Source organism: Podarcis erhardii (assembly GCF_964252035.2).
Source record: "Podarcis erhardii genome assembly, chromosome: 3".
In the NCBI taxonomy this organism is placed as follows: Eukaryota; Metazoa; Chordata; class Lepidosauria; order Squamata; family Lacertidae; genus Podarcis; species Podarcis erhardii.
In genome coordinates, this window is record NC_138507.1 from 66,994,015 (window position 1) to 67,021,380 (window position 27,366).

General features: G+C 41.8%; 1 protein-coding gene and 1 long non-coding RNA gene across 3 annotated transcripts in view; one reads left to right on the top strand and one right to left on the bottom strand.

Annotated features, from left to right (window-relative positions):
- LOC309337678 overlaps positions 1-27,366 on the bottom strand; it is a 200,759-nt gene that overhangs the window by 163,900 nt on the left and 9,493 nt on the right. The window contains exons 3-6 of one of the 2 annotated variants that reach the window (XR_014154474.1): positions 14,301-14,481; positions 9,254-9,438; positions 7,653-8,293; positions 3,641-5,370 (exon numbers count right to left, since the gene is read on the bottom strand). This is a non-coding gene — a long non-coding RNA (uncharacterized lncRNA). Of the gene's footprint in view, positions 1-3,640; positions 5,371-7,652; positions 8,294-9,253; positions 9,439-14,300; positions 14,482-27,366 lie in introns of those variants that run through there. The other variant, XR_014154475.1, reaches the window with a different exon arrangement.
- The window catches only part of MTHFD1L (methylenetetrahydrofolate dehydrogenase (NADP+ dependent) 1 like), a 103,107-nt gene that overhangs the window by 64,597 nt on the left and 11,144 nt on the right, over positions 1-27,366 (top strand). The window contains exons 25-26 of the mRNA XM_081854333.1: positions 8,709-8,816; positions 9,215-9,367. Coding sequence (XP_081710459.1) covers positions 8,709-8,816; positions 9,215-9,367 — 261 coding nt within the window. The remainder of the gene's footprint in view (positions 1-8,708; positions 8,817-9,214; positions 9,368-27,366) is intronic.

A 27,366-nucleotide genomic window follows, 5' to 3' on the forward strand; every position in this document is an offset into this window, starting at 1 on the left:
ACTTAGTCATCAATTTCAGTGGATCTACTCTGAGTAAAAATTGAACACCACCCATGAGAAGAGGAGTGGGAAAGCATGAGTATGTAAAGGAATGTACTGGGGGGGGGGGACAACTTTCAAGCAGCCACTCTGGGTTAACATCTGACAGAGTCTTGTAGCATTTGAAAGTGCAAAGTTTCTCTTTCGTACATAATGGGAATAAAAAATCTTTCCTCTCTCTTTTTGTGAGTGAAACTGTGAGCCACGCTTTAACTTTAGTACGGCTGAATGTGAGACCAGATAAAATTGCCCCATAGCCCAGGATGAGCTGATTGCCAACTTTCCCTGGGTTTTAGCTAAAGGCGAATTATTAAGGATAAACGTGTCTTCATAGGCACCTCTCCCAGAGTGAATTTTCCCCAAAATAACAAAATTACAGCTGATATTTTTCAACACGATTTTCATTGTTACTTCACTGATGAATGTGATTTACTGTCACTTTTTGCATCCTAAGTTGTTGCTTAGGATGTAATCAAGGGGTAAATTCTGTACATTGATCCAACAGCTGGCAGTTTTGAATGAGCATATTTCAACACTCTGCATACACATGGGAAGAAACACATGAGTTATACTGTTCTTAAAGTATTAGTCTCAGTCAGGCTACGTGCTTCATAGCAAAACTGGAAGGGATCTGTTGTTCCTCAAATCAGCACCAGAGCTACTGAGGCATAGGCAAATATGCTTGTAATTTGACCCTCATGGTACCTTGTGTCATGTTCAATATAAGCTTACATTGACAGTTTCGTAGTATAGATTTCACAAAACACTTCCACTGGAAGAAAGGCCCTGGTATTTTGCTACAAATAAATTTATACAACACTTAAAAACCACAGCACAGTTTCCTAAATTAAGGAATTAATAATGAAAAAGTCTGTTATTCTTCTGTCATGTTTCCAACAATACAAAACTTGCATCAAACCACATTGAGATATACTTTTCCGGGACTCTTTAGGCAGCCCTAGTGTATTAAAATATATTCTGTCAGTTTAATTTGTCTAGCTCCTTTTAAATGTATACATAGCACTCCTCACATACTGGACATATACTGGCAACTATTTTGTCCAATGTAGGGATGAACAGTATAAGTAGTAGCCATTGTGTTACACAGCAAATTCTTATGTAAGCAGCTCTTTGAAACAAGATAGAATACATTCTGCACGGGGAGAATACTATACCTGCGTCCTTTGGGGTGTACAGCTGTTACCTGTCACCATAGTAAATTCTGTATTGCATGTAGATAGCATATTTCTCCTGGGCATCCAGTCTGATAGTATAACACATAATCTGGACCTCACAAAATGTCCCAGGGCAGGGCAGGTACTTTTCTTTTTAGGATACCCATCCACTCACTATAGGATATAAACATCCTGGACTGCAAAGCTTTCATTAATTTCATTCACAACACCATCACCTGTGTAAAGAGTCTGAGAGAGGGAGAACAGGGCACGGCTGGCTGAATCGCTTTCCACCTCTGGGCTGAAGCACACCTGATCCCGATGGTCAGGATGCACGTGTTCCATTTTCACCATGAATCTAAAGGGAGCTGTGCCATGCGGTCAATGTCAGATTTAAGCATCACTATACCCAGATTCAAATTAGGTCCAACTGAACTGAATGCTGCAGGATCTTTCAAGAAGTGTCATGTGAAAGACTGACAGTTTTGCATAACATTTTTTGGTTTGTTTTTTTTTAGTTACCCCAATTGATTTCAGGATACAATGTACTGAATCATATGTACTGATCAATGTACTGATTCAGTACAATGTACTGAATCATAATAAAGGTTTGGTTTTAAAACACACATTTACTATAGCAAAGTATACAGTGGATTTGTCTAGCCATGGAAGTCTCGCAAGTGACTTAGACCAGGTCCACCCAGCATGAAGTCAATGCTTATTCCAGTTATGAAATATGGCTGCTATATCTTTGTGTTCATCTCTGTGGCTGTTATGGGCTTGAAAGCTCACAGGGTGATAAAAAGGGGAGCCAAAAAGCAGAGGTGGGTGCGGACCGCCCCGGGTGTCATCCTGAGGGGGGTGACATTGCCACCACCCCGGGACGCTCACCGTGGGCAGCGCGCACACACACACACCCCGGATGCTCATCCCCGGTGCCGCTCGCCACTCCAGGTGCCGGAGCAGTTAGCTCTGCCACTGCTGAAAACCACTCTTGCCAGCCTGGTTCTGTTTCACTAAAACACTCCTTTTACGCTTGCAGAAGAGTCTAAAGCCTTAATCCAGAATTTATAAACTGTTGTAGCTGTACACCGTCTCACAGTTTTCAGTCACTGGGTACATTCACACATGCTGCTGCTGCCTTTGGGTCAGCTTTGTACAGAAAATGCCTTTTTCTGGTCCACAGCTGCGGTGGGCTTCTGAGGGAAGGCTGAGTATAAAACATTGTAACACGAGTAAATACTGTAAAGGTTCATATTCACAATGGACAGAGAATTCTGTTAGACTGTAATAGAAAGGGTAAGTTTTGTTTTACATTTTTTAGTTGTAAATTGTGCCCAACTGGTTACATTTGCTGAAGGTACACATCATAACCTCACTTCCAAATTTTTTGGCTTAAGGCCAAATGAAGAACAGTTTTGTAGCATGTTTCTCTTCAACCAGACCTTTGGTTGATTAATATTCTATGCCGTTTAAAATGTGTTTGTGTGAGTGGGGGGGTGTTATTGGTTTGTTTTGTTCTTGATCTTGTTTTAAAAAAATGTAGTTTGTGTTTTTATTTTGTATTTTTATGTTGTGAGCTGCCTGAGATTTTTGAATGAAGGGCAGTATACAAATTTAATAAAATAATAAATAACAATAATGATTCCATACAGAAATGTCCTGCACGCCTAACTGAAAGAAACAAGATGTTTGGATGCTTAAATATTTGAATTTAACTCAAAGAGCATGTAAACTTTTTCTTATGGGCAAAGATTGTAAAATATCATAGTCTCCAAGCAGCATAGAGGTAGGGGCATTGTGAAAAGTTTTTGTTGTGTTGGGACTTGATAGTTTATAGTTTTGTTTTAAAACTGGTGCTGCTCACCATCTCTTTAAAAACAAACTGCAAAATGTTTTTATGTGGACATTAAATATAAGGCCAATTTTTATCAGCACAGTCTGACTCCAATTACTAGGTCATATGTTCAGTAACATTTTGTTTTCTTTTAAATGAATTGGTCTTGAGTGATGCTAGCAATTTGTACTGATCTGACTGCCTGTTCTGTTCACGTTATTTAATTTGTTGCTCATGCTGTTTACAGTCAGTAGCTGGTGCCACAGAGCTGACTTTTAAGAGTCAGTTCTTTAACTAATCCTTGTTGGACAGGCACTTGTTTAGTTGAGGCTTATAACCTTTCACTGTTTATAAGCTTGGCAAACGTGGCATAATTTGGCCCATTTTTCAGTACAGTGGTACCTCGGGCTGAGAACTTAATTCATTCTGGAGGTCCGTTCTTAACCTGAAACTGTACTTAACCTGAAGCACCACTTTAGCTAACTGGGCCTGCTGCTGCCGCCACGCTGCCGGAGCATGATTTCTGTTCTCATCCTGAAGCAAAGCTCTTAACCTGAGGTACTATTTATGGGTTAGTGGAGTCTGTAACCTGAAGTGTATGTAACCTGAAGTGTCTGTAACCTGAGGTACCACTGTAGTGCATACCTGAAGCATGCTAGCATCAGCAACTTGAGATTTAATATGTTTTGCACTTCTTCAGTCCTATCTGATTCAGATTTTGCAAGTTCTTCTCTCAAAGTGGTGTTTGTTTGAAACCACATAGCTGCAGTCGTCCATGCAACTCCAACTGCAGCAGAGGGTTGTTTGCCTTTCTGTGATTCATATTCCTTACAGAGGTTTAGCAAGCCCTGTTATGCGGACTTGTCTGTAATGTTGTCACTGATCACCATGGGTTTGGACCTAATGTTTTTCTAATTTAGATGTATCTTCATTGATACCCAACAGAAGGGACCGAAGTTCCCGGCTTCATCCATAGTGTATATAAGCTTGCTTAAGTTCAGTTCCTCCTATTTCTGACAGTTCCAGTTGTGAATCTGGCACCATGAGTCCCTGGGGTTTAAGGTCATATTCTGTACCACCTGTGGCTAGTGATCCCTTGACCCAAATGCCTTCTATATTTGTGGGTGGAGATCCTTCAATCCTACTGCCATTTCTACCAGCTGGCAGCCCCTAGGCTTTATTTACAGCAGAAGAAGCAGTATTCCTTAATCCTTTAGAGGTTTGTTTTCTGCATTGACATGTATTTTAGTATCCTAAAGTTGATTAAAGTTATTGCCAAAGATGATTTAAAAACTGGTAGGGCCATTAGGGCTATATAATGTGATTTTGGAGCTGTATCTGACCTGTAGCTAAGTTGAGTTGACCATCACCCATTTAGATATTTTTTTTATTTGTTAACTTGCTCTGCTCTAAATATTTTATCGTAGAGATTGGAATCAAATATAATTTAAGCCTAATCACCCTTATGTGACTACTTTTATCAGGAAGATTTCGGCAAATTTCTCATATATATATATTTAAAAAGTTTTGCAAAGTAGACAGTAGAGCAGCAAGGAACTCTGAACTACAAGTAGGAGCTTTCAGAGAAAAGACAGTGGAATGTTTTCTTTCCTTACAACTTTTCGTTCTTGGCTGTATCCAGAGTGCAATCAAAAGTTACATTAATGAGGATGTTTTGCATTTCTTCCCCTTCATTCGCAATGACAGCTGACATGGAGGTATTGTAACAAGAGTCACAATTTTACGATGGCAAACTCTGCCAGCTGGAATACTCTCCTTGGGTCCAGGTTGCCAGGATTTATATCCAAGCTATTCATGAGGTATTATCTCAGACATTCATTATATTGTACTGTACTTGATGGCATCCCTGAAAACGCCTGAAATCCAGCATGTGACACCAGCCTATCCAGTTTAACCACAATAAGCACGTAACTTGTGATTCAAAAAATGTCTTGAGGCATGGATTTCATTAAGCACATTTCCTATAGTTACCATGTAAAGAACAAAGCTTAGAAATGCCAGTTCTAGTTTATTCCCTGAGCTGGTTTTATTTGTGCTACTCATGGCTTGTTGTAGTCTCCACTGACAGATTTTATATTTACAAGTTAGATTTGTAAGGGCAGTCCAGGACCTCCAAACACACTGCCCAGGCGTGGGCACTTTGGTGCTGCTCATGCAGCAAAAACAACACGGGAGGCAGCAGTTACAAGTGACTGGTCTCTGCAGCCACAGCAGGCGCTGTGATTCTCCAGTGGTTTAACTTCATCCCTGGAAGGGCACTCCATTGTCTTTCAAGAGAGAGGTGTGGCAACAACAGATCTGTAAAATCAAAAGAAAGCAGGGGCACTTTTCTGGTGTAGGAAGAAATACAATTATCCCATCTGGGACTGTGCTAAAATACATGGCCTAGAACTGGAGTAAGTAAAGAGCCAGTGGCGGAGCAAGGTTAGATGGTACCCAGTGCAGAAAAATTATTGTCACCGCCCCCCATTGAATTTTTTTGCCTGCAACAATGGTTTGACTTTATTTCACTTTTTTTGGGGAGGGGGGACCAAAGTTGTGGAGCTTTTTTGCTTTTTTTGCAGAGCCAAAGTTGTGGAGCTTTTGAGGGGAGATTGTGTGCCTTGCGACGAGGAGCCTGAGGGCAAACCATTTCGGCAGCGGGAAGCCATTGACTGCCACACAGCATTTTGTCGCCTCCCTCGGGGTGGCACCCACCTTGCGGTGCCTCTGTAAAGAGCTAACCTTTGTAGGAAGGCCCATCTTCCTCCCAGAGGCTGCATGGGGGAAAAGATCCCCCTGGTTGTTGTAGGTACTGTGAAGGTGGCTGGCTGTAGTTTGAGGTTCTAGGCCTCAACTCTATATGAATAGTTGTTTAGTAAGAAGTAATGTGTCCTCTTACTGGGATCCCAAAAACACTTCTGACTCTATTACAACAGTGGTAACAATTACCGTATGTAGGCTTTTATATGGGGATGCTAGTAAGATCTTTATTGGTAACTCATGAACTAGATTTTGATGAGCCATATTTGTGTCCAGCTATTTATAAATGCAGGTGATAGTACTTAAAATGACATCAATTGCTTATTTTCAACACAAAAGCAGTGCAATAAGATTATTATCAATAAGATATCTTAAGATCTTCAGGCAGACATAGGGTTAAGTATTAGGAGCAGTTTCTTAAACTATATGGATTACAGAGGCTGAGATGAAATAGGGGACACATTTTACAAATATTTTTGTTCAGTAAAATAAGCCTTTTCACTTTTGGTTCCTTCCTGAACCCAATTATCTGCTGCTTCAACATGATTTTGTTTGTTAAAAATTGCCCGTGACAGTGTTGTCATTTGACGTGTTAGATTTGACTACAAGACAACCTCATAATTACTAGGGAAACTGATTTTTAACTCCTTCGCCCCCAAAGAAACAAACAAAAGTGCTAAAGTGAGAGCTGCCCACAATTAGGGTAGTTAAGCCAGTGTGCAAAAGGTCTGTTTCTGTGAAACATTTTGGGCTTCCCAAAGGTCCCTCTTAGAGCCCAAAGTGTTTACTTCCAAACACTTTGCTCAGCCCTAAAAAATTTAGATCAAGTTATTGGATTTAAAGGGGTCAATTTAAAGAATATTCTCAAACCTTGCATCTTTTAGCATACTTGAAAGTGACAACTCTTCCAAGAGACACAATTTCAAGTTCACAGAAGAAAAGGAAAATATTTCTGAGTGAGTTTAATTATCCTCCTCCTCTTAGAGCCAAAAAACATAAGAAGTTAAGTGCATCTTTGCTTCAGAGCAAATTGCATCTGCTAGACTTGTGTGTTCCCTAATGGTATCAGAGCAGGAGTAGAGGAACAATTTAACCCTTTCCCTGCTCTTCTCCTGAGAAAATTCCTCTTCTGAAGCTGGTATTTGGTTTGGGGGAAATTCCTCATTGGCAGCAATGCTGACAGTGGTCAATCCAAAATAAAAAAATTCCTTCCAGTAGCACCTTAAAGACCAACTGAGTTAGTTCTAGGTATGAGCTTTCATGTGCATGCACAATCCATTACCCTCGGCATTGCTGACAGGCCTTGCCAGCGTAGTGACACACAGCAGGTAAAGATAAACGGAGAGGTTAGGATGTGAATGAAAAATGAACACAAAGAGAGGGAAATTATCTGATGCTTCCACGGGTATTTCTTTAAGCAGTTTTGTGTTTTTTATTTGAATGCATGTTTGAGGAGGGGGTGGGAATTTCTCTGTTTGTTGAAAAGCAATGTGATAATGAGGTTTCTTCTCAAATTGGATAATGATCAGGTTAAGCCCTGTCATTTTACAGGAAAGCAATGAAGCATTATGTTTCTTTGGTACTTTTAATCGAAGGGATCCTGTAAGTGCTTTACAGGCATAAGTACAGCAATCAAAGCTTGTGCAGCATGAGTTGGTCACAGTTTGATCAATGCACTATTGATTTCAAAGGCATCCTGCTGTAAAATCCCCTCTGCTATGAGGATCAGGCTTTCACTATAGCGTCTCCTTAATCACGAAATGAAATGTAGCTGAGGTAACTGCTGTTACGTGGCCAGGGGGCGGGGAAAGAGGAGCCTTACTTGTGTTAACTCGTACCTGTGTTCAGATTTTTCATTCATCCTTTTATCCTCTTTTCCTGTGTGGGGGGGTATTTATTCTCATTTCTATCCCAGTTCATTTCAAAGTGGTTGACAAACTTGCAATAAAGAGGAAGTACCCATATAATAAAATACTACATATAGTTAAATATATATGAGTTAAAATTACCTTACATTTGCTTAACCACAGCTGTTGTAAGCCAATCTAGCTAAGAAGGCCTTACAGGCAGCATTACAAGCAGAGGAGAGTCCTCTCTTTAGAGGGCTGTCCTGTCCTAAGTCCATTTTAAAGATGAACCATAAGAAGAAAGACCAGAGGCCTTGAAGTTTTTCACTTGTTCATAAACAATCTAGAGTTAGGGGTGAGTGAGGTGACCAAGTTTGTTGATGGTCCTACATTGTTCAGGGTCATTAAATCAACAAGAGATTGTGAAGAGTTCTAGAAGAACCTCTTCAAACCCAATGAATTGGTGGACAAAATGGCAAATGCAAATCAGTGTAAAGTTATGCATGCCAGGGCAACAAGACTTAAATTCACATATATTCTTAAGGGGTTTGAACTGGTGGAGACTGACCTGGGATGAGACCTTAAGATTGTAGTAGTTAGTTTGATGAAGATGTCACCCCAGTGTGCAGCAGCTTGTGGAAAAAAAGGCAAATTCAGTGCTAGGGATCATTAGAAAACGATTTTCTGGAGTACAGTGGTAACTCTGATTACGAACTTAATTCATTCCGGAGGTCTGTTCTTAACCTGAAACCGTTCTTAACCTGAGGTACCACTTTAGCTAATGGGGCCTCCCGCTGCTGCTGGCGCGCAATTTCTGTCCTCATCCTGAGGTAAAGTTCTTAACCCGAGGTACTACTTCTGGGTTAGTGGGGTCTGTAACCTGAAGTGTTTGTAACCCAAGGTATCACTGTATTAGCATTGAATTATGCACATTTTCTTGGGCAATATAAAATGTTGAAATAATTATCTTGAACTAATTATCAGGAGAGTGTCTTAAGACTCTTGGCAATGTGTGTTAACATTCTGTCATCTCCTTTGTTTCCACAGCTTCCCATTGTTGAAAAAATAAGAATGATAGCACAGAAAATCTATGGAGCAGAGGATATAGAGCTGTCTCCTACAGCACAATCTCAGATAAATCGTTACACTCAGCAGGTAAAAACAATAAAGGTGTATGCTGTGGGATATATTGTAGGGGTCACTCCCCACTGTTTTATAAATTGCGTATATATTTTTGGATGATGAATGAGAATTATCCAGTTTGTAGTGAGGGCTTCTAATGTTCTGGGTACAAGAGGTCCAGTTCATACAGTTCACTAGCATGAAAAGCATGTGTGATGCAGCATGTGCATACACATTCATTGGGCCACAAAAAAGTATGCATGGGCCCAAGTTCTTTTTGTACTCCATTAATTTTTACTAGTCATAGAATTTAGCTATATTCATTGAAGAATGTTATTTTGGCACAGGATCTTGGAAGGAGTGTTGTTCCTTCATTACAGTGTACATACAAACTTGGCAGTAATCTGTCCTTTCCATTTGTCATTTGTCAGGGATTTGGAAATCTCCCAATTTGTATGGCAAAAACTCACCTGTCCCTCTCTCACATGCCTGAGAAGAAAGGTGTCCCCACTGGCTTCATCCTGCCAATTAGTGATGTGAGAGCCAGTATTGGAGCTGGTTTCATTTATCCACTGGTGGGAACGGTGAGTAGGGTCCACTTCATTCTCAATCTGTGCCTTAGCTGTTATGTGCTATGATGATCTTCCTGGGAGCTCTGTGATATAAAGGAGTATAGAAATTCATAAAATATAAATAACAATACGACACCACCTACCAGAAATTGCCTTAACCTGCAAGTTACACCAATACATTGTAATCTCAACGTATATGGACTAGGATCTAAAGAAGTGTAAAATTTGTTTCACAAACCCAAATGGGCTTTTTGACTTCAAATAGCAGTTACCAGATGCTGCTTTTGAAACTGCAGGGAGAGCAATTTCTGATGATGATGATGATGATGATGATGATGATGATGATGCAGGGAGAGCAATTTCTGATGATGATGATGATGATGATGATGATAATAATAATAATAATAATTTATTCCCGACCCATCTTGCTGGATTTCCCCAGCCACTCTGGGTGGCTTCCAGCAAAATATTAAAATACAATAATTCATCAAAGCTTCCCTAAACAGGGCTGACTTCAGCTGTCTTCTAAAAAGTCATATAGTTGTTTATTTCTTTGGCATCTAATGGGAGGGCGTTCCACAGGGCGTATAATAATAATTTACCGTATTTCCCGAGGATCAGTTGTAAAGGGAAGAATTCAGCTGGGCCAGCTCACAAGTCTTCCTTGTGGGATCCTGTCCATTTCTTTTAGCTTGAGAAAACTGCTCATGTAAGCTTTTCATCCTTTACAAAACATTTAGCATATATGTTCCCCTTTTTAAGTTTCAGACTGATCTTGTTGCTCTTGTCGATTGATTGATTTTTTATACATTTTAATGATACTGTTCCTTGGCACTGATTATTTCTAATTGGAAGACCTCTTATGTAGCTGTGCTAGAAATGGAACCCAGGCACCAAGCAAAAACGTAAAAAGAGAGTGCTCTGGCGGTGTTATCTCATTATCCCAGAGTACAAGCCGGCTTCCTCACATTAGCAACACATTGGGGAGTGACTGAGAGTATCTGACTTATTGTTCTGCATTACCAGTGAAAGGGAGCAAGGAAGGAAGTGATTCCTGACTAGATGTGTTTTTGGAGTTCAGGAAATTCTGTCATGAGGACTCTCTGGCCTTGGGGGTGTGCTTTCGATGTACACGATCAGGAAACATTCCTTTCACCACAAGCACAGTAAATTGTTAACATTTCCGCAGAGGGAGGTAATCCATAATGTGACTTCAGCCCTTTTGTGCGCTCTTGGGAAATGTGTTCATGTTTCGTGGAATGTTATGAGCAAGTTGAAATGCTGAATTACTACTAAGCCTCACTGAAGTCACAGGGATATGAGCTGGCCAAGTCTAGCCCCTTCCATGCCCACACAATGCACTTTTGGCTGTCAGGCCTGCTTTTATAAGTTAGATGTGAGGAGGAATTAATGATATTCTGATTGGCTGTACATGCATATTCCTGTAATGCATAAATTTAAAGCAAGCTATAATCTTGGAACTTCCTTTATAATAAACTGTCCTTTATAAGAAGCAGTACTTGCTTTACTTCTTCCTGCAGTGGGAAATCCATGTGCAATGGGGAAGTCTTTTTATGAAAAAAATGTACCAGGCTTTATCAGAGGAAGTAGGCAGTAAAACGGGGGCAAGGGGGCGCTTTAATTAACACTGGCATGACTTTTATCTCCCTTTGACCCTGATGGAGGCACTACCATATACCATATACCATATACCATATACCATATACCATATACCATATACCATATACCATATACCATATACTCACAGGTGGACTGTTGAGATCATGGCTTGGCTGTAGAGAGAACAGGCAGGAAGCCTTGTTGAGTGTGTTTAGGAAACTGGTGAGGTCATTGGTGAGTTATGTTTGGGTGGAGAATCACTGGATTCTCTAGTGCATGCAAACAGAGTCATCTCCGCCCAAAAGTTATTGCAGCTTTGTATTTTCCCACATTTTCTGTTAATCTGCTTTTGTGATGGTGGTGTATTCCATACAGTACTTAAGTATGCAACTTTGGCTTACTCTTGTGACAGCAAAACAAATTCCTTCCAGTAGCACCTTAAAGACCAACTAAGTCAGTTCTTGGTATGAGCTTTCGTGTGCATGCACACTTCTTCAGATACACTGAAACAGAAGTTTCCAGACCCTTCTATATAGTGAGAAGGTGGGGAGGGGTATTACTCAGAAGGGTGGTGGGAATGGGTGATTGGCAGATAGCTGTGATGAGCCTGTTGACGACTCTTAACGACTGCAATAGGTCTTACAGGAAAAAGCAAGGGGTGAAAAGGTGAAAAATGGCTTTGTCATGTATAATGAGATAAGAATCCAAGGTCTTGTGACAGCACTCATTAAAAGACAATGCAGGGCTGCATTCTGTATAGGGGCAAGATAAACATTTCACTGTATCAGCTTTTGAAGTCACTCTTATCAAGCCAATTTTACATCTCTGGTTGGGAGAAACCCCAGGACAGATTTTGGGTGTGGAGAGGGAGGGGGGAAATTCCATTGTGCAAACCAGAGTTTTTGTGCCAACAGGACAGCTTTGTTGCGTACAACCCAAATATTTTATCAATAGGGAACCAATAAAATGCATTGCATTAAATTCTTAGTGCAATGAAATGTAGCTGCTTAAACTGTACGCTGATGTTCCAGCACTTTAATGCTATTCTGGTTTTATAGTGAAGGTACACAAGGCTATAAACTTGTGGGAGCTAAGTAAGTCTGGTCAATGCTTGGATATCTGCCTTTGGTTACCTAATGGAAGAAAGGCAAACTATAAATGTAATTAAAATTTTAAAAATAACTAAATATTAGGAGGCTGTTCATTGTACCCTACTTAGTCATGTTTTACTGACAGAAAAGGGTAAGGAATGGTTTTTTTAAAACAACAACAACAGTATTTCAGCTATCTATTTTCTCTTCAAATATTATCCATTAATGTCTACTGATGCATCAGTTTAGAATAGATTGTTTATTAGCCAAAGTATTAACTATATTTGTTAAAACAGGAGAGAGAATCTGAGCACCTGCTGGTTAAAATGTTTCCTTGTAATAATCTAAGGAGGGGAAAAGATTGCACCTTTTTGTTGCAAGTTTACTTAAGGGTTTCTCTGTTAAAGATCTTTCTTTTCAAAGCATGCCACCAAACATCTATATAGTGCAGAATACCAGGAGGGCCCAGAGGTGACAAAGTCCCTTGCTTACCAGCCATGCAGTTTACGTGCCCGCTCCCCTGCCTACACTTTAATGCAAAAGACTGGCTTGGTAGCACACTGTGGATTGAATTCAACATAGCGCTAAGGTGATTGTTCAGTCAGGCAAGCATAACCCAACTGTTCTTGGGGTTCTCCTGACCCTCCACAGCAGATTTGGGAAGTGGGGGAGGGAGGGGGCAAGTCCTGCTGTGCTAGGGGGGACTGTTGCGCTGGCTTCTACTAGTGCAATGATTTAGTTGAATATAGCCCTATGTTTTCACTATCGCTTTCTCAGTGTGCAATCTGATCAGATATCTCAACTTGCTTCCATGCTGCTTGCCCCAAAATTGGTAACTGAGAACACATTGCTATAATGCGTGTATGTGTCATTATTTTCCTCTTGAAAACTTGTCAGCTGAAAAATGTGCTCTGAATGACAAGATGTTCATTTCTGCACTTGAGAGAATTGTAAAAATTGAGGGGGAATTCTATAATTGGAGAAGTTGTATCGTTAGTTGTGTTTGGATGTGTGAAAACTTTCTCATAATAACCTTAAGCACAATGGTAAAGTAGGCTTTATTTCAGTATAATTGCATTATAAAGGTCATTTGCGCTGAGTCCAATAGGAAAACAGTATTCTCATTTCCTGCTTTACATTCCAGACTACTTTCAGTTGATTCTGACAATTGGTTCTAATTATATAATGTGTTAGGGTAGCATACATGTTTATTATTTAATCGCCATGTGTACTGTACTATTCAGTGCAGTATTTTTGCATATGTTGGGCTTTATTATACTGTATTGTTGTAGTAGATGGGAAAAAGTCCCACAGCTAGCTAGCAGCACTTTATAATATAATAACAATGCTTCCCACCCCCCACCCCATAGCTGTTTTGGCAGCTGGTGGTAGTTTAATTTTGATAAGTTTGACATAAAGAATGGAATGTGTTCATTTTTGGAGGCCAGAAATATCAGAGGGAAAGTTTAAGGGGAAATGAGACAGTGACACACTCCAACTTTGGGCACTGAAGTTTTGTTCATTCTCTCCTCCAGAACATTTTAAAATTCTTATTTACTGATATGCAATGTACAATGTCTGTGGCAGCATGGGCTGCTCTGTTACTTGCAGTGCAAAAGCAACTTTGAACCAGAATTGCAGTGGAATTCGTTGACTATCCACAAGAATATGTCTAAATTAGAATGGGAGGAAGCCATCATGAGGAAGTAACAATATAGGCAGGGGAAGCATACTTTTAATATACTTGCCCTTTTAGAAAACCTGGCACCTTCATTATATACCTTTAGGCACTGGGCAAAAACTTCTCCTTTATAACCAGGCCTTTGGCCTTGAACTATCTGTGGCCTTTTAGAAGTGGGTGGGATGATGCTTTTAATGTACCTTTCTTGGTTTTCATGTATCTATGTGGGATTTGGGGGGGGTGGCATTGTTTGCTTGTACGTTGCTTTGGGTTGCCTTGAGCAAGAAAAAACAACTAACAAATGTAGTAGTAGTAATAATAATAATCCATCCTAATAGACCAGCCTCCACTGGTGTGTATACTATTTTGCTATATACTATTTTGCCAGTTACCAATCCTGGCTGAATCATTTCCAAAGCTTCTCATACCCATGAGGTCTGGCTGCTTTATTCTACTGATCATATCTTATTACTTGTTCTCCATTCTCTTACAGCCAGGAAAACTGTCAGCTCACATTCCTTATCTAATCCATTGCTAGAAAGTTTTGGCATGCCTTTGTACTGATGTGAAGGCTTTCCTTTCCTCAGGAGAGTCCCTCTTCTTGCTTTTTTCATTACTAGACAGCCATCTTTGCTCTTATCCAGTTCATTCAGAAAGGAATGCAAGGAGGAAGTATTACAAAGTGGAAAGGGGCTAATTTCCGAGTTTCATGGAACTATCTGAAAAATAAATGCCTGTAGGAAGAAAATAAAATGTTAACCCTGGTTTATCATTTCCCACTTTAATATATAAAAGTGATTCTAATTCTGTTGTGCGGTAAGGTACTAGAACTTGTAGACCGTGGAGCTCCTGCTTCCATGTGGAGGTGCTTTCTGCTTCCACGCCATTGTGCTAGTTGTCTGTCACTATGACTGGACCAGGGCACAAATATACTTGCTTAACTGTTGAACACTTTTCTGTCTTAAGTACCCTAAGCACAACTGCTTTCAGTAAATTAGGGCTTCATCTTTTAGTTTTTTGACTGCTTCTTAAAGAGTGTCAGCAGTTGGGAAAAGTAACCCAGCAGAATGAAGGAAAAAGTATTCTGCTGCGCCTCAAATTTTTTATGAATTCCAGATAAGTTTACAATCATTATGAGATCTCTTCACTTTGTCAGAGTTCACTGATCATCTGGAAACTCTGCTTTCTTACAGTTTGAAGGCAGCTTTTTAGAGGGAAGAAACTGATGACAGAAATGAGGCAACACATAGTCTGATGTATTTTCAAAGATGTTGAGGTGATCTCAGCACACATCTTGGGTAGCTGTTTGAATGAGAATTGGGAAGATCATTTGGTGGCTTTGAAAATCTGATTGAACTAATGCCATCTTTTGGCTCTGAAACTTGTCCTATTCATCATTTGAACACAAGCGTGATCAAAGCAAAAAGCTCTACTTCAAATCATTTTATATGTAACCATGATCTTCACTTTCATCACAACCAAACCAATTTAGTTCAGTAGCAGTTCTTTTGGGGGGAAGTGGAGGGACCCATCTGTTTTAAATATTGATAACTAGATCAGGCATTGAGGGTCAGCATAGTCTATCATCTGCTTACTCCCATAGCTTGGCTCACCAAGTTTAATCTTATGACCATGTTATGACATGCACAGATTACACAACCTCAAAACAATGGGGAGTTTCAGTTTGGTGAAAGGGTGAAACCATTTCTAAATATGTTGGAAGTTGTCAGCCCCACTAAGGTTACTCCTTTCCTTTGGATTCCAGACAGGGCATGGAAAGAAGGGAATTGAAGGACAGCAACTTCCTACATTTACCAAACCTACTGTTCACTATTGTTTATCCTGTTAGCCACTCCAAGACTACCCATGGCAACAACACTGGTGGCAAATTTGCCACAAGGATAGTGACACGTCTAGATAGGCAGGTTTGAAGCCACTGCTGCTGTTGATCACTGATCAATCTGTTGTCTTGTGCATTCAGTCTCAACTCATCTCCAGCGGCTGCCTGACAGGTCAGGCTCTGCTTCATGTGCAGCGAATGTGTATTTTTGCCAGCTTGCTGCTGTTTCTACTCACTGCCACAATCCTTTTCTCCTTCCTGCAGCCAGACTTACATTTGACCATCCAGCAATGGTTTTTGTAAGACTTTTCACTTCGTTACCCAGAGGGAAAGCATGAGCAAACAGTGCACCACAGAGCAGCCACAGAAGGCTGGCAAAAATCACTGCTGGGTGGTTGAATGACAAGTCAATTGAGTCTGTTTGAAGGAAGGAGACTGGGGTGGTGGCAGCTGTTAATACTCTGCTTTGACTAGTCCACCCTCCCCCTCTAGGCAGTAAGAGGGGACTGGGGTGTCACATTTTAAGGTTTGCAGAGTGTGTCTTGCTTGAGTGCCCTAGCTTTTCAGGGTTAATTATGACAGTGTATTTGCTGTTTGTCATTTTCCATTTTAATCCCTTAATCTCCAACAAATGACCACTTAATATATGTGTGTGTCAGAATGAAAGTTCCAAAGGCTGACACAATCCAGATGACATCCCAATATGGGGTCCGTAAGAATTGTAATGAAGCTGTAGCTGTACTTTACAGTTCTTTCAATGGTGTTTTTTAAAACAAAAAACCCTGCTTACATTGATCTTGGGGGGAGTCTGAAGAGAAGATGTATTTGCAAATGTACTAGAACCAAGGGAGAATGAGTGAGTTGTGCTTATCTTTGCTCTGGACATAGGAAGATGGGCTTCCGAGAGACTCACACTAAAGTACCAGTCATTGCATGCCATTAAATTCGGTGAGTTTCCGTTATTAATACCAGTCTCTTATTCAGCTGATCACATTATACAGGTATCTGACATAGTTTGTAAAATGTTTTGGGTATCAGTCATTAAATCAGATCATTTTATCTATGCTGTGCCTACAGATGTTGGCGTAGAGGCAAACCGGATCACGTTTCCTTCCTTTTTTGAGAGCATAAAGCCAAGAAGGAAGGGAGAGACTCTTTAAACACTCATGTGGGTGAGAGGTGATCAACTGAAAGGTTGGATTTGACCTCAAAAGCAATTTCACCTGGCCCTTTATGACGCTAACATATTTTAATTAATCAATGCTAAAAAGAATGCCCAGTGTTTCACTTGTACAGAAAAGGGAAAGAGCTTTAAGTTGGTGGTGGCTTTGCACACAGGTGTTAGGGTCAGTCCACAGCATCTCTAGGTGAGGCAGGGAATATCCCGTCTGAAACCCTGAAGAGCTGCTGCCATCAGCGTAGACAATACTGAGTTGGATGGATCCGTGGTTGCAGTGGCGTAGCGTGGGTTGTCAGCACCTGGGGCAAGTAATTTGCGCACCCTAACCCGTGGATTTTAGCACTCGAGTGCGGGCGCCCCCCCAGATGTTGCGCCCGGCCCCCCTGCACCCCCACGCTACGCCACTGCTTCAGCCCCCCAATAAAACATTTGAGGGGGCCAGTCCCCCAGTTGATGGGCATTGCCAATGTGGTAAACTATGCAGGGCGGGGCTTACCTGCCTCCCCCCCCCAATATCATACTGTATTCACGTTGGCACCCCTGATGAACTCAGCGGGGCTTACTTCTGCCCCGCAAGCCTTTGCACCTCCACGTCTCCTTTCCTCTCTATATGTAAGAGGGTGAAGGTCAGGCTGGCAGCGCGAATAAGGGCCCCACTGCTGAAGGCCTCTCCCGCCACGACCTCCTGGTCCACAGGCAGGGCAAGAAAGTGCCTTTTCCTTGGGGGGGGGGAGTCTTAAATTTCAAACCATTATTATTATTATTATTATGAATATCAAATGTGCGTGGTTTCTCTACCTCCACCGACGACTCGCCACATGCGAGGAGGAAGGCGGGCTCCCTTCACCTCCCCGTCCCCTCAAGGGAAAGGGAAAACGACGTGAGGAAAAGCGACACGGGACAGCGAGCGAGGTTCTCCTCAGAGCCTTTTCCCGCCGCCCCCTCGCAAGACAGCCCTGAAGCCGAGCGCGGAGTGAGGGGCGGGGCCCGGCAGAGTCTCGCTGCCCCCCAACGCCTCTCGAGGGGGCATGAGGGGCGCCGCGTCAAGGGCGCCCGTGGGCGCAGCGGCGGCTCCTGTCAGGGCACGAGGCGGGCGGGGGTCCCTCGTGCAGCTGCCGCCGCCGGCTGGCCCCGCCTCACCTGGCGCCTCTCCCCCACCCACCCACCCCCTCCGCCCACCCATATCCCGCTCAGGAGGGGCCGGTGGGCTGGCGAGCGCCTCATGGCACCAGCACCAGAGAGGGAGAGAAGTCCGCCTCCCGCCGCCGCCTTTTGTTAAACAGACATTTTAAATCGGTTTAAACTGCGCACTAACCTAGCAGTAACACCTCCCGTCCAAAAACTGGGCTGGTCGGGTGTGGTTCTCTCCCGCGCTGAGCGGCCGCTGCATTGTCCCTCCCCCAGATAGTCCCTCCCTCGCTCTCTCTCCGCTCCCGCTCCGCACCGCAATGCGGGCAGCTCGGATTGGATTCGCACAGCCAACACTGTGAGAGAGAGTGAGTGAGCCAGGTAGGGGCAGAGAGCTGCGAGTGCGCCCCCCAAAATGTTGCGCCCGGTGCGGCTGGCACCCCCTGCACCCCCCATGCTACGCCACTGCGTGGTTGGACTCAGTATAAGACAGCTTCCTTATATTTCCTTATATATACTTTCTTTCCCTACCCTTCAGGGCTTATGCATCTAACCAAATGTTCCTCCACTGCCCACTTTGCAATCACCATGTGCCTGGGATCCATAAAGAATGTTTTCTGTTGAAGCATACATTAAACACCCATACAGCTTCCTCACCTTACTGAACAGTAAGTGGGAAACTTAGGTGGCAGGCTAACTGATCCAGGGTGAGAGACTGGGAGAAGAAGTAGGTCCCCAGCTGGGAGATGGGAGGGTCTAACTCTCTGCATGCAGATAAATGGCAGGATAAATATGCTATAAATATGGTATATGCCTTATACGTATTCCCTCCCCCCTTCTCTCCTTTCTGTTTTCTTGTTTTTTATCTTTTGGCTTTTTAATATTCTTGATCTGTAAACTAGTTTGTTTCTTACTTATTTTATGTCGAAAAATTTCAATAAAAATATTCATAAAAAAAGAAACTTAATGGTGGGGCCATTGGAATTTGGAAGCATTTGTTTGTCAGGAATATTTCCTTAGAGAAACGAAAGGAAGGAGCTGTAAGTGCATTAGAAATATTTTTTAAAACCCATGCTCTAAAGTTATCCAGAATGCAGGAATGCACCTCCTGAAAAGCAAAACAAAGCACAACAGATCAAAGGTGAATTTTAGTTGTGAAAGACTTGAGTCATGAGATACTTGAAGGAGATATAATTGAATGTTTATAACGTTTATGTACTAGATCACATTCAGATTTGTCAGTTGATTTTCATTTCCGTGAAATGTCAGATGGTGTTTTTGTGCTCAGTTCTGGTCATGACACTTAAAAAAAAAAAAAAAGACTAAAGTGGCTTTGGAAGAGAGCAAGGAAAAGGAGGAGTCAATTGGAATGCAAGGCATGCATGAAGATTATGACAACAGGTATGTTTAGGCTAGAAGAAAGAACGTTAAAAGTGAACAACAACCAGAAAACCTAAAATTCCGTATTAGAAGTACCTAAAGTCATTTGGTTCCTTGGTTTGCTCTAAAACCGCTTAATGATGCATTTGTTTGTGTTTGGCCTTTGCAAGATGACTGTTGCAGAATGTTAATTCTCTACCGTAATATCATTTTCCTGGCTTGGTAGCCAAATGACCTCCTAACATATTTTAGACTTCCTGCTTTAGCTGTAATTCAGTTTACTTCTCTATCTTTAGCGAGTTACTCCTCATGATTTGCTCTTCTGCTTTTTACTGTAGTTAGCAAAGAAAAACAATCAATGTCTTGCATGGCACTGCTTAAGATGTAATCCTTCAGATATAAACAGAATAGAAAAGTAACTCCAGGTAATCTATCTCAGTAACTCGAGTAAGTAGCTAGCTCACGTTTATACACTGTATAAAATTGATGCCACTACTGCTGCTACTACTAACGATAATAATAAATAGGAGAACAAAAAATACATATTTAGAAAGGACATGTGTGTGTGTCTTTTAAAAAGTTCAATATGTTCTTAAATACAGTCTTATTAAAGGAGAAAGAAATGGACAGCTGTACAAATAAATTACATTTTACTAGTTGGCCATTTTAGTCCCTAAATGTTGATTAATCATTTAAATCTGATAAATACCATAAATATGTTTTTTGAAATGCAGCAGGTGCTGCTACAGTAGACTGCCTTGCTGTACACTTTCAGGTATCCAGAGACTGACCTGAGCAATTAATGATCAAGTTGCAGTCTCACATTATACAAGCTCCCATTGATGCCTTACAGTATCCTCCCTGAAACATACCAGTGCAGGATGTGATTTAGAGTGGTTCACAGTGTCAGGGGACTCCTAGTCGTGACTCTGAGATAAGAGTAGATATACCATTGATCTGGTACCTGACAGCAGAACCCAGATTCCATGTATGAAATCTAACTTTTACCATCAAAATTAGTTCTTCTTGATTTGATAGCATTCACTGATTGTCTAGTTTGACAATGTCACTAACTTACGTTTGAATATCTAAATGTTTAGTTCACTAGTACTAGCTGATAGTGTTTTACAATGTGGTTGCCACACCCTATAGTTTTTTGGTTCAGACTAGTCTGTAAGTCACCAGCGTGTTCAGTGTTATGAAAGCAGGTTAGAAGGGACCACAGGGATTATCTATTCCAACCCCCTGCAATGCAGGAATCTTTCACCCATTTTTTTCACCCACAACCCTGAAATTAAGTCTCATGCTCAACCAACTGAGCTATCCCTCAGGTCACAATGTCGCATCAGGATCCTTTTATTCCAACAGGCTTCATGTGTGTGAAGTATTCCAGTAGTCCCCATGGATAAACCCCATTCATTTCTCTCCCATATACACACTGATGTTGGCTGCCCATGCAGTGCAGCCACAAGCAACAATAAGTTGTTTTTACAGCTCAGTTTTCTGTTTTATGAAATCAATATACCTCCTCTTCTCTGTTCTGTTAATCTGACGTCATTATTTTAAAGCATAGTTTTGTTCAACCAAGGTTTGGCATTAGCCTGCCTATAGCCTGAGAAATAAACTTGCAGGAGGCAATTTCAACTTTTATTCCTCTCCATGTTAGCATAGCCCCTTTCAGAAGCTGGCTTAATGCTAATATAGAGAAAGCCAAGCCAGTGGATCCTTCCATGTGGCCCAGGTCTCCTTGGTGGTGTGAGAAGGTGCCCTGCTGCCGCTGTTCCTAAATCACAAAGGTAATGTTGAGAAAGGACTTTAAGTGAGGTCAAAGCAGGAACGCGAGAGAGAATGTGCTTTGTATTTTTTCTACTATACTATTTTCCTCTGATTGAATAAGGTATTCCTTCCATGGGATGCTGCTGTCAAAAGACTAAGTTAGTTAATTTTTATTAGCTTCCATTTAATTGAATTTTGAGAGAGAGCTCTGATTACAAATGCAGTACAGGAAAAACAGAAGAGGAATGCATTACACAGCTATCCAAACAGATATATTAGTTCCAATCTTTCCCCTCAATTGTGCAGGAAATTATAGCTATCTGTTTGGCAAAGGGAGATAAATATACTTATTGGAGCATTAATGTTGACTCAAGGGGGTATGTGAACCGCCCCCCACAAAAGGATGAATATGGATATAGACTTTAGGTTACACGAGTACAAGTTAACCTTTTGTCTTTCAGAAACATGGTAAAAAAGCAAAATAAAAACATGCCATTATCTCCATGTTGTTAGCATATAGTAAGAGAAAGTCAAAATGATTTACTGTTTTACTGTGCTAAGCTGTTTCTGCATGGGGCACACATTTTTGCATTTCAGTAGTGGTTGTTTTAAATATACAGTACCTCAAATGTAAATCAAATTATAGAAAACTGGATTGTGATTATGGGACTGAATCAGCCTTGGTTGCCCTAACGTATGGCCTTTATTGGAATAAGCATGGGGGAGTGCAACCCTGTTATTGTTCCTTGTTCTCTCACCAGCTTTTGATAATACTGACTGAGCCAACTTTGTGAGATGGGTGTTGGAGACAATTAAACAGTGGTCCCAATACTATCTTCAGGGTCAGTTTCAGAGAATAGCAGTGGGTGATCTTCTTTTACCCGCCTGGCTGTGCTGTGCTGTGCCACGATGCCTGGCTTCGGTGGTGGGCTGGATAAGGGCCAGTAAACTGATTCTGAATCCTGGTAAAATGGAGGCACAATGGGTGGATGCTTCCTGTATCAGGATAATTGGACAACTGTCTGCTTTTGAGGTTTGCAGTCTGTGGGTGCTTCTGGGTCTCCTTTGGCTGATAAGACAGCGACAGCTGTTTCTGGGCCAAGATAGCCTGACCACTGTTGTCCATGTGCTGGTAACTTCCAGGCTGGATTACTACAATGCACTCTAGGTGGGTTGCTGCAGCTGGTGCAAAATGCAGTGACTCAACTGCTCACTGGGGCAGGATATTACCATGTTACCCTGCTGTTGAGAAAATTGCATTGACTGACAATTAGCTACTGTTTCTGGTTTTGGTGTATAAAGTCCTTTACAATTTGGGTCCAGGATACCTGAAAGATTGTCTCACTCCTTTCATACCTATTCAGTCTACTCAGAGGTCTATTCCACGCAGCGCAGGAATCTATACTGTTTGGCTATTTATCAGACTTTACTGTTTGGCTATTTATTTATCTCTTGGGCTCTGCGAAAAGGTGTTGTGCGACAAATCTGTGCAAATCCCAGTCTTGACTTTTCCAAGCTGTGCCAATACTACCTTCAACTGTTTTCAGAGCCTGATTGCCTCATGTGCAAAACTGACATAAAACACTTTGTGCTAGAAAAAATACTGGTATATTAAAAATTGTGTATTGTGTTTTATTTAAAAAAATAAATAAATAAAATGTGTATTGTGTTTTAGATCATTGTTACATTTTGCTTTAAATTCGTTTTCGATCTCCTTTAAAACTGGGCTGTTATGCTCTGCCATGCTTCCAGTAGTCCCAGAAGACACAGGGGGTAGGGGAAATAAAGGCTTTTAATTATGCTGTAGAGAACCCAGGCACCACTTCAGCTGTGCAGCTGGAACCCCAAACTCTAATAACTAAACCAGCAAATGTGTGTAACCCAGATGAAAGGAAACGTTGAAATATGTAATTTAGGCTATTATTTACACAGCATGCCGGTTCTGGTATCTTGACCTCACAATAATAGATCACAATTTTTTTCTTGTGCCCTGGAGTATCTGATAAAATGATGCCTCCTACCTTCTGGAGGTACTGCTTTGGCATAGGATTGCAATTACTTTTACTGTCATAATTTATAAACCAATATACAGTCAGTGTTATATTTAGAACTATGGAGTTCTAAATGGGGAGCTTTTCATGGGGAGCTTTCATTAATTTGGAAGGCTCCCCATTTTAGAAGTCGCAAGTTGGAATGTGAACCAAACCGTGGTGGTGGTGGTGTGAAGCTTGTGACTCACCCCTTGAATGTTAAGTAAACACAATTTCAAAAATCTGAATATATTCTGCCAATTTCAAATGGCACAGAAAAAAGGAGATTGGAGGCAGGAAAATGGCACTCCTCTTGAATCTACCGTTTAAAACAACAGCTTCATACTGTTGAGTTCTGATAGACCTGAATATGAACTGAATGTCCTATTTCTATGCTTTGAGTCTCCAGCGAGAATTATCCGGCTTTTATTATTGTTTCGTCTGCATATTAGACATAGGAATTCAGAGCAACATGTTCGTCTCAAGCAACCCTGCGAGGCTGGCGAGGCTTGGGATACACTATCATGTTCTGCTGGGACTTGGTGCTCACCAGAGAAATGATAGAGATTCCCAGAGTCTCTTCCTGTAAAACTAGGCCCTATCAGGACTCTAGCTACTCCCAGTGGACTCTTCTGGCTGAGCTTTGGAAGGTGGTGTTTCAGCTGAGAACCAAAGTTTTCTGAAGAGTGCCAAGGCTTCCCTTCTAGTGGTTCCACCCTTGGGTGAGCTGGGTGCAATCTTTTAAGTAGCTCATTTTAGTTGCATGCTCCTGCATGGCTGTGGAACAGGAGAAGCTACAGGGGAGTCATCCCCAGAGTGGAGGATGCTGGAAGAGCTGTGTCCTCAGGCAAGAATGGGGTAGAAAGGGATTGCTGTTGGTTCCACCTCCCACTGAGCAGGGGTTGACTTGTGAGTCATCTGAACCCGAGTCCTCCTTCACTGGGATGTGGATGCAGGGGACATAACATTAACTGGTTCATGACCTCACAGGGGTAGTAGGGATTTGAATAATGCCACATTCAAACCCAACATTTTAGCCACCACGCCACACTAACTCTGCTCTTAAATTCACTTTTCCATTCGAGCTGTATTGCAGCATAAGATTTCATGAACTCAGGCCTGCTTCTTCAGATGTGTAAAGTATTATCCTCACTGACTTGATGAGGAGAGGGTTGGGGTATGCAGGGGGAGGGAGATTCTCATACTGACTGACTCTTATTGGCTAGCTGTGGAATAAAATCAATTATATTTGGAACTTTGGAAACTAATAGAGGCTTAAGCTTAAACTTGCTCCTAAGTATCATAGAATCATAGAATCATAGAGTTGGAAGAGACCACAAGGGCCATCGAGTCCAACCCCCTGCCAAGCAGGAAACACCATCAGAGCACTCCTGACATATGGTTGTCAAGCCTCTGCTTAAAGACCTCCAAAGAAGGAGACTCCACCACACTCCTTGGCACCAAATTCCACTGTCGAACAGCTCTTACTGTCAGGAAGTTCTTCCTAATGTTTAGGTGGAATCTTCTTTCTTGTAGTTTGGAACCATTGCTCCGTGTCCGCTTCTCTGGAGCAGCAGAAAACAACCTTTCTCCCTCTTCTATGTGACATCCTTTTATATATTTGAACATGGCTATCATATCACCCCTTAACCTCCTCTTCTCCAGGCTAAACATGCCCAGCTCCCTTAGCCGTTCTTCATAAGGCATCGTTTCCAGGCCTTTGACCATTTTGGTTGCCCTCCTCTGGACACGTTCCAGTTTGTCAGTGTCCTTCTTGAACTGTGGTGCCCAGAACTGGACACAGTACTCCAGGTGAGGTCTGACCAGAGCAGAATACAGTGGCACTATTACTTCCCTTGATCTAGATGCAATACTCCTATTGATGCAGCCCAGAATTGCATTGGCTTTTTTAGCTGCCGCGTCACACTGTTGGCTCATGTCAAGTTTGTGGTCAACCAAGACTCCTAGATCCTTTTCACATGTACTGCTCTCAAGCCAGGTGTCACCCATCTTGTATTTGTGCCTCTCATTTTTTTTGCCCAAGTGCAATACTTTACATTTCTCCCTATTAAAATTCATCTTGTTTGTTTTGGCCCAGTTCTCTAATCTGTCAAGGTCGTTTTGAAGTGTGATCCTGTCCTCTGGGGTGTTAGCCACCCCTCCCAGTTTGGTGTCATCTGCAAATTTGATCAGGATGCCCTTTAGTCCATCATCCAAGTCGTTGATAAAGATGTTGAATAAGACCGGGCCCAAGACAGAACCCTGTGGCACCCCACTAGTCACTCTTCTCCAGGATGAAGAGGAACCATTGATGAGCACCCTTTGGGTTCGGTCAGTCAGCCAGTTACAAATCCACTGAGTGGTAGCATAGTCAAGACCGCATTTTACCAGCTTCTATACAAGAATATCATGGGGCACCTTGTCAAATGCCTTGCTGAAATCAAGGTAGGCTACATCCACTGCGTTCCCTTCATCTACCAGGCTTGTAATTCTGTAACCCCTCCAAGGGTCACATGTTGCAATTTGTAGTCATGTAGCAGGGGACTAATTGTAGTAAGTGCATGGATGATCGCTCTTTTAATGATATCTGTGTTTAAGGTAGCAACCACTTCTGCACAGCTATGTTGCACATTTAAGTACAAAAATATGCAGCAGAAGGTAATGTCAAAATATTATTCTCGCTAATCAAAAGATTGCTCAACATAAGCTATGGCTGGAAATGCTGGCTGGTTCTGAGCATGCATGCTTTGCCAAGGAGTTACGTTCTAGGAGGGACTGTGAACTTACTTGGATGCCTTCTGTGGGAAAATACTTTAGTTGGTTGATGGCATCACTTTTCCTTAAATATGCTGAAGAATTTATTAAACTCTTGAGCTGCTTATTATTTGAGACCCTGTCATGATGGAAAGCTTTAATTTACTTGAGGTCACAGAAGAGGGGGAGTAATAGGAGGCAAGTTGAACTCTAGATGATTCCTGGCTGATTTTGCCTCTGGCTAAACAGTGATGTTGTAGAAAGGCTTCTGTGCCAAAAATGCTTCACCAGAAATTAGCTCCTTTTGATTTAAGAAAAATGGATCCATCATCCTTTGGGTTTGTTTGTTTGAAACCTGAATCAGTTTAACTTTTTAAAATATATATATATATATATATATATGTATTAAATATGTTTATTTCATGGTTCAGTAATACTACCAACCCCAGCTGCGGATGTTTGGGCAAGGTCAGCTAATATGGCACCTTCTAGATGCTGTTGGACTACAGCTACCATTAGCACCAGTCAAGATAGCCAATAGCCAGGAACAGTGAAAACTGTGGTCCAATATCTGGAAGGTACCATGTTGACTACCTGGTAGTTGGAGAATGAATAAACTAGTATATGCCGAGATGTAGCTATAACTGCAAGATGTGTTCTGATAGCTCAGTTGGTAGACCATGAGATTCATAATCTCAGCACTTTGGGTTCAAGCCCCACGTTGGGTGAAAAATTCCTGCATTGCTGGTGGTTGGGCGAGATGATCCTTGTGGTCCCTTCCAACTCTATGCTTCTATGATTCTAACGTCGTCAGAGCAACGCTGGCTCAGGGGATAGCTTCAGTCACCACGGTATTGAATAGGTAGGGTCAGAGAACAAGCATGTAAGATTGCAGATTATTGATTTGTTATCCACCCTTCACCTGCAACATTAAAAACAACTTAAAAGCCAGGGTAAAGAGGTACATCTTCAGCATTCATGCGAAACGGCATAATGAAGTTCCCAGACACACCTCTGTGAGGATGGAGTTCTACAACTTAGGGTCTACAGAGAAAGAGTGGCCTTTCAGATATTTTGGGCTGGAGTTGTTAAGGCTTTAAACACTAATGTGACCACCTCACCAGCAATTGTGCTCCTCTGGTGGGAGTACAGTGATACCTTGGGTTACATACGCTTCAGGTTACAGACTCCGCTAACCCAGAAATAGTACCTCAGGTTAAGAACTTTGCTTCAGGATGAGAACAGAAATCAAACGGCGGCGGCGCAGCAGCAGCGGGAGGCCCCATTAGCTAAAGTGGTCTTCAGGTTAAGAACAGTTTCAGGTTAAGAACGGACCTCCGGAACGAATTAAGTACGTAACCAGAGGTACCACTGTATAGCTTATGCTCTACAGGTACATTTAGTGGACTTAGAGTTGCAGGCCCAACCTGGTACCAACTGAAATTAGACAAATCGCTACCAATTTGATATTTAGGCAGATATTGAAGATCTCCTAAAGGGAGGTCTTCAAAGTGAAGGGAGGTCACTGTGG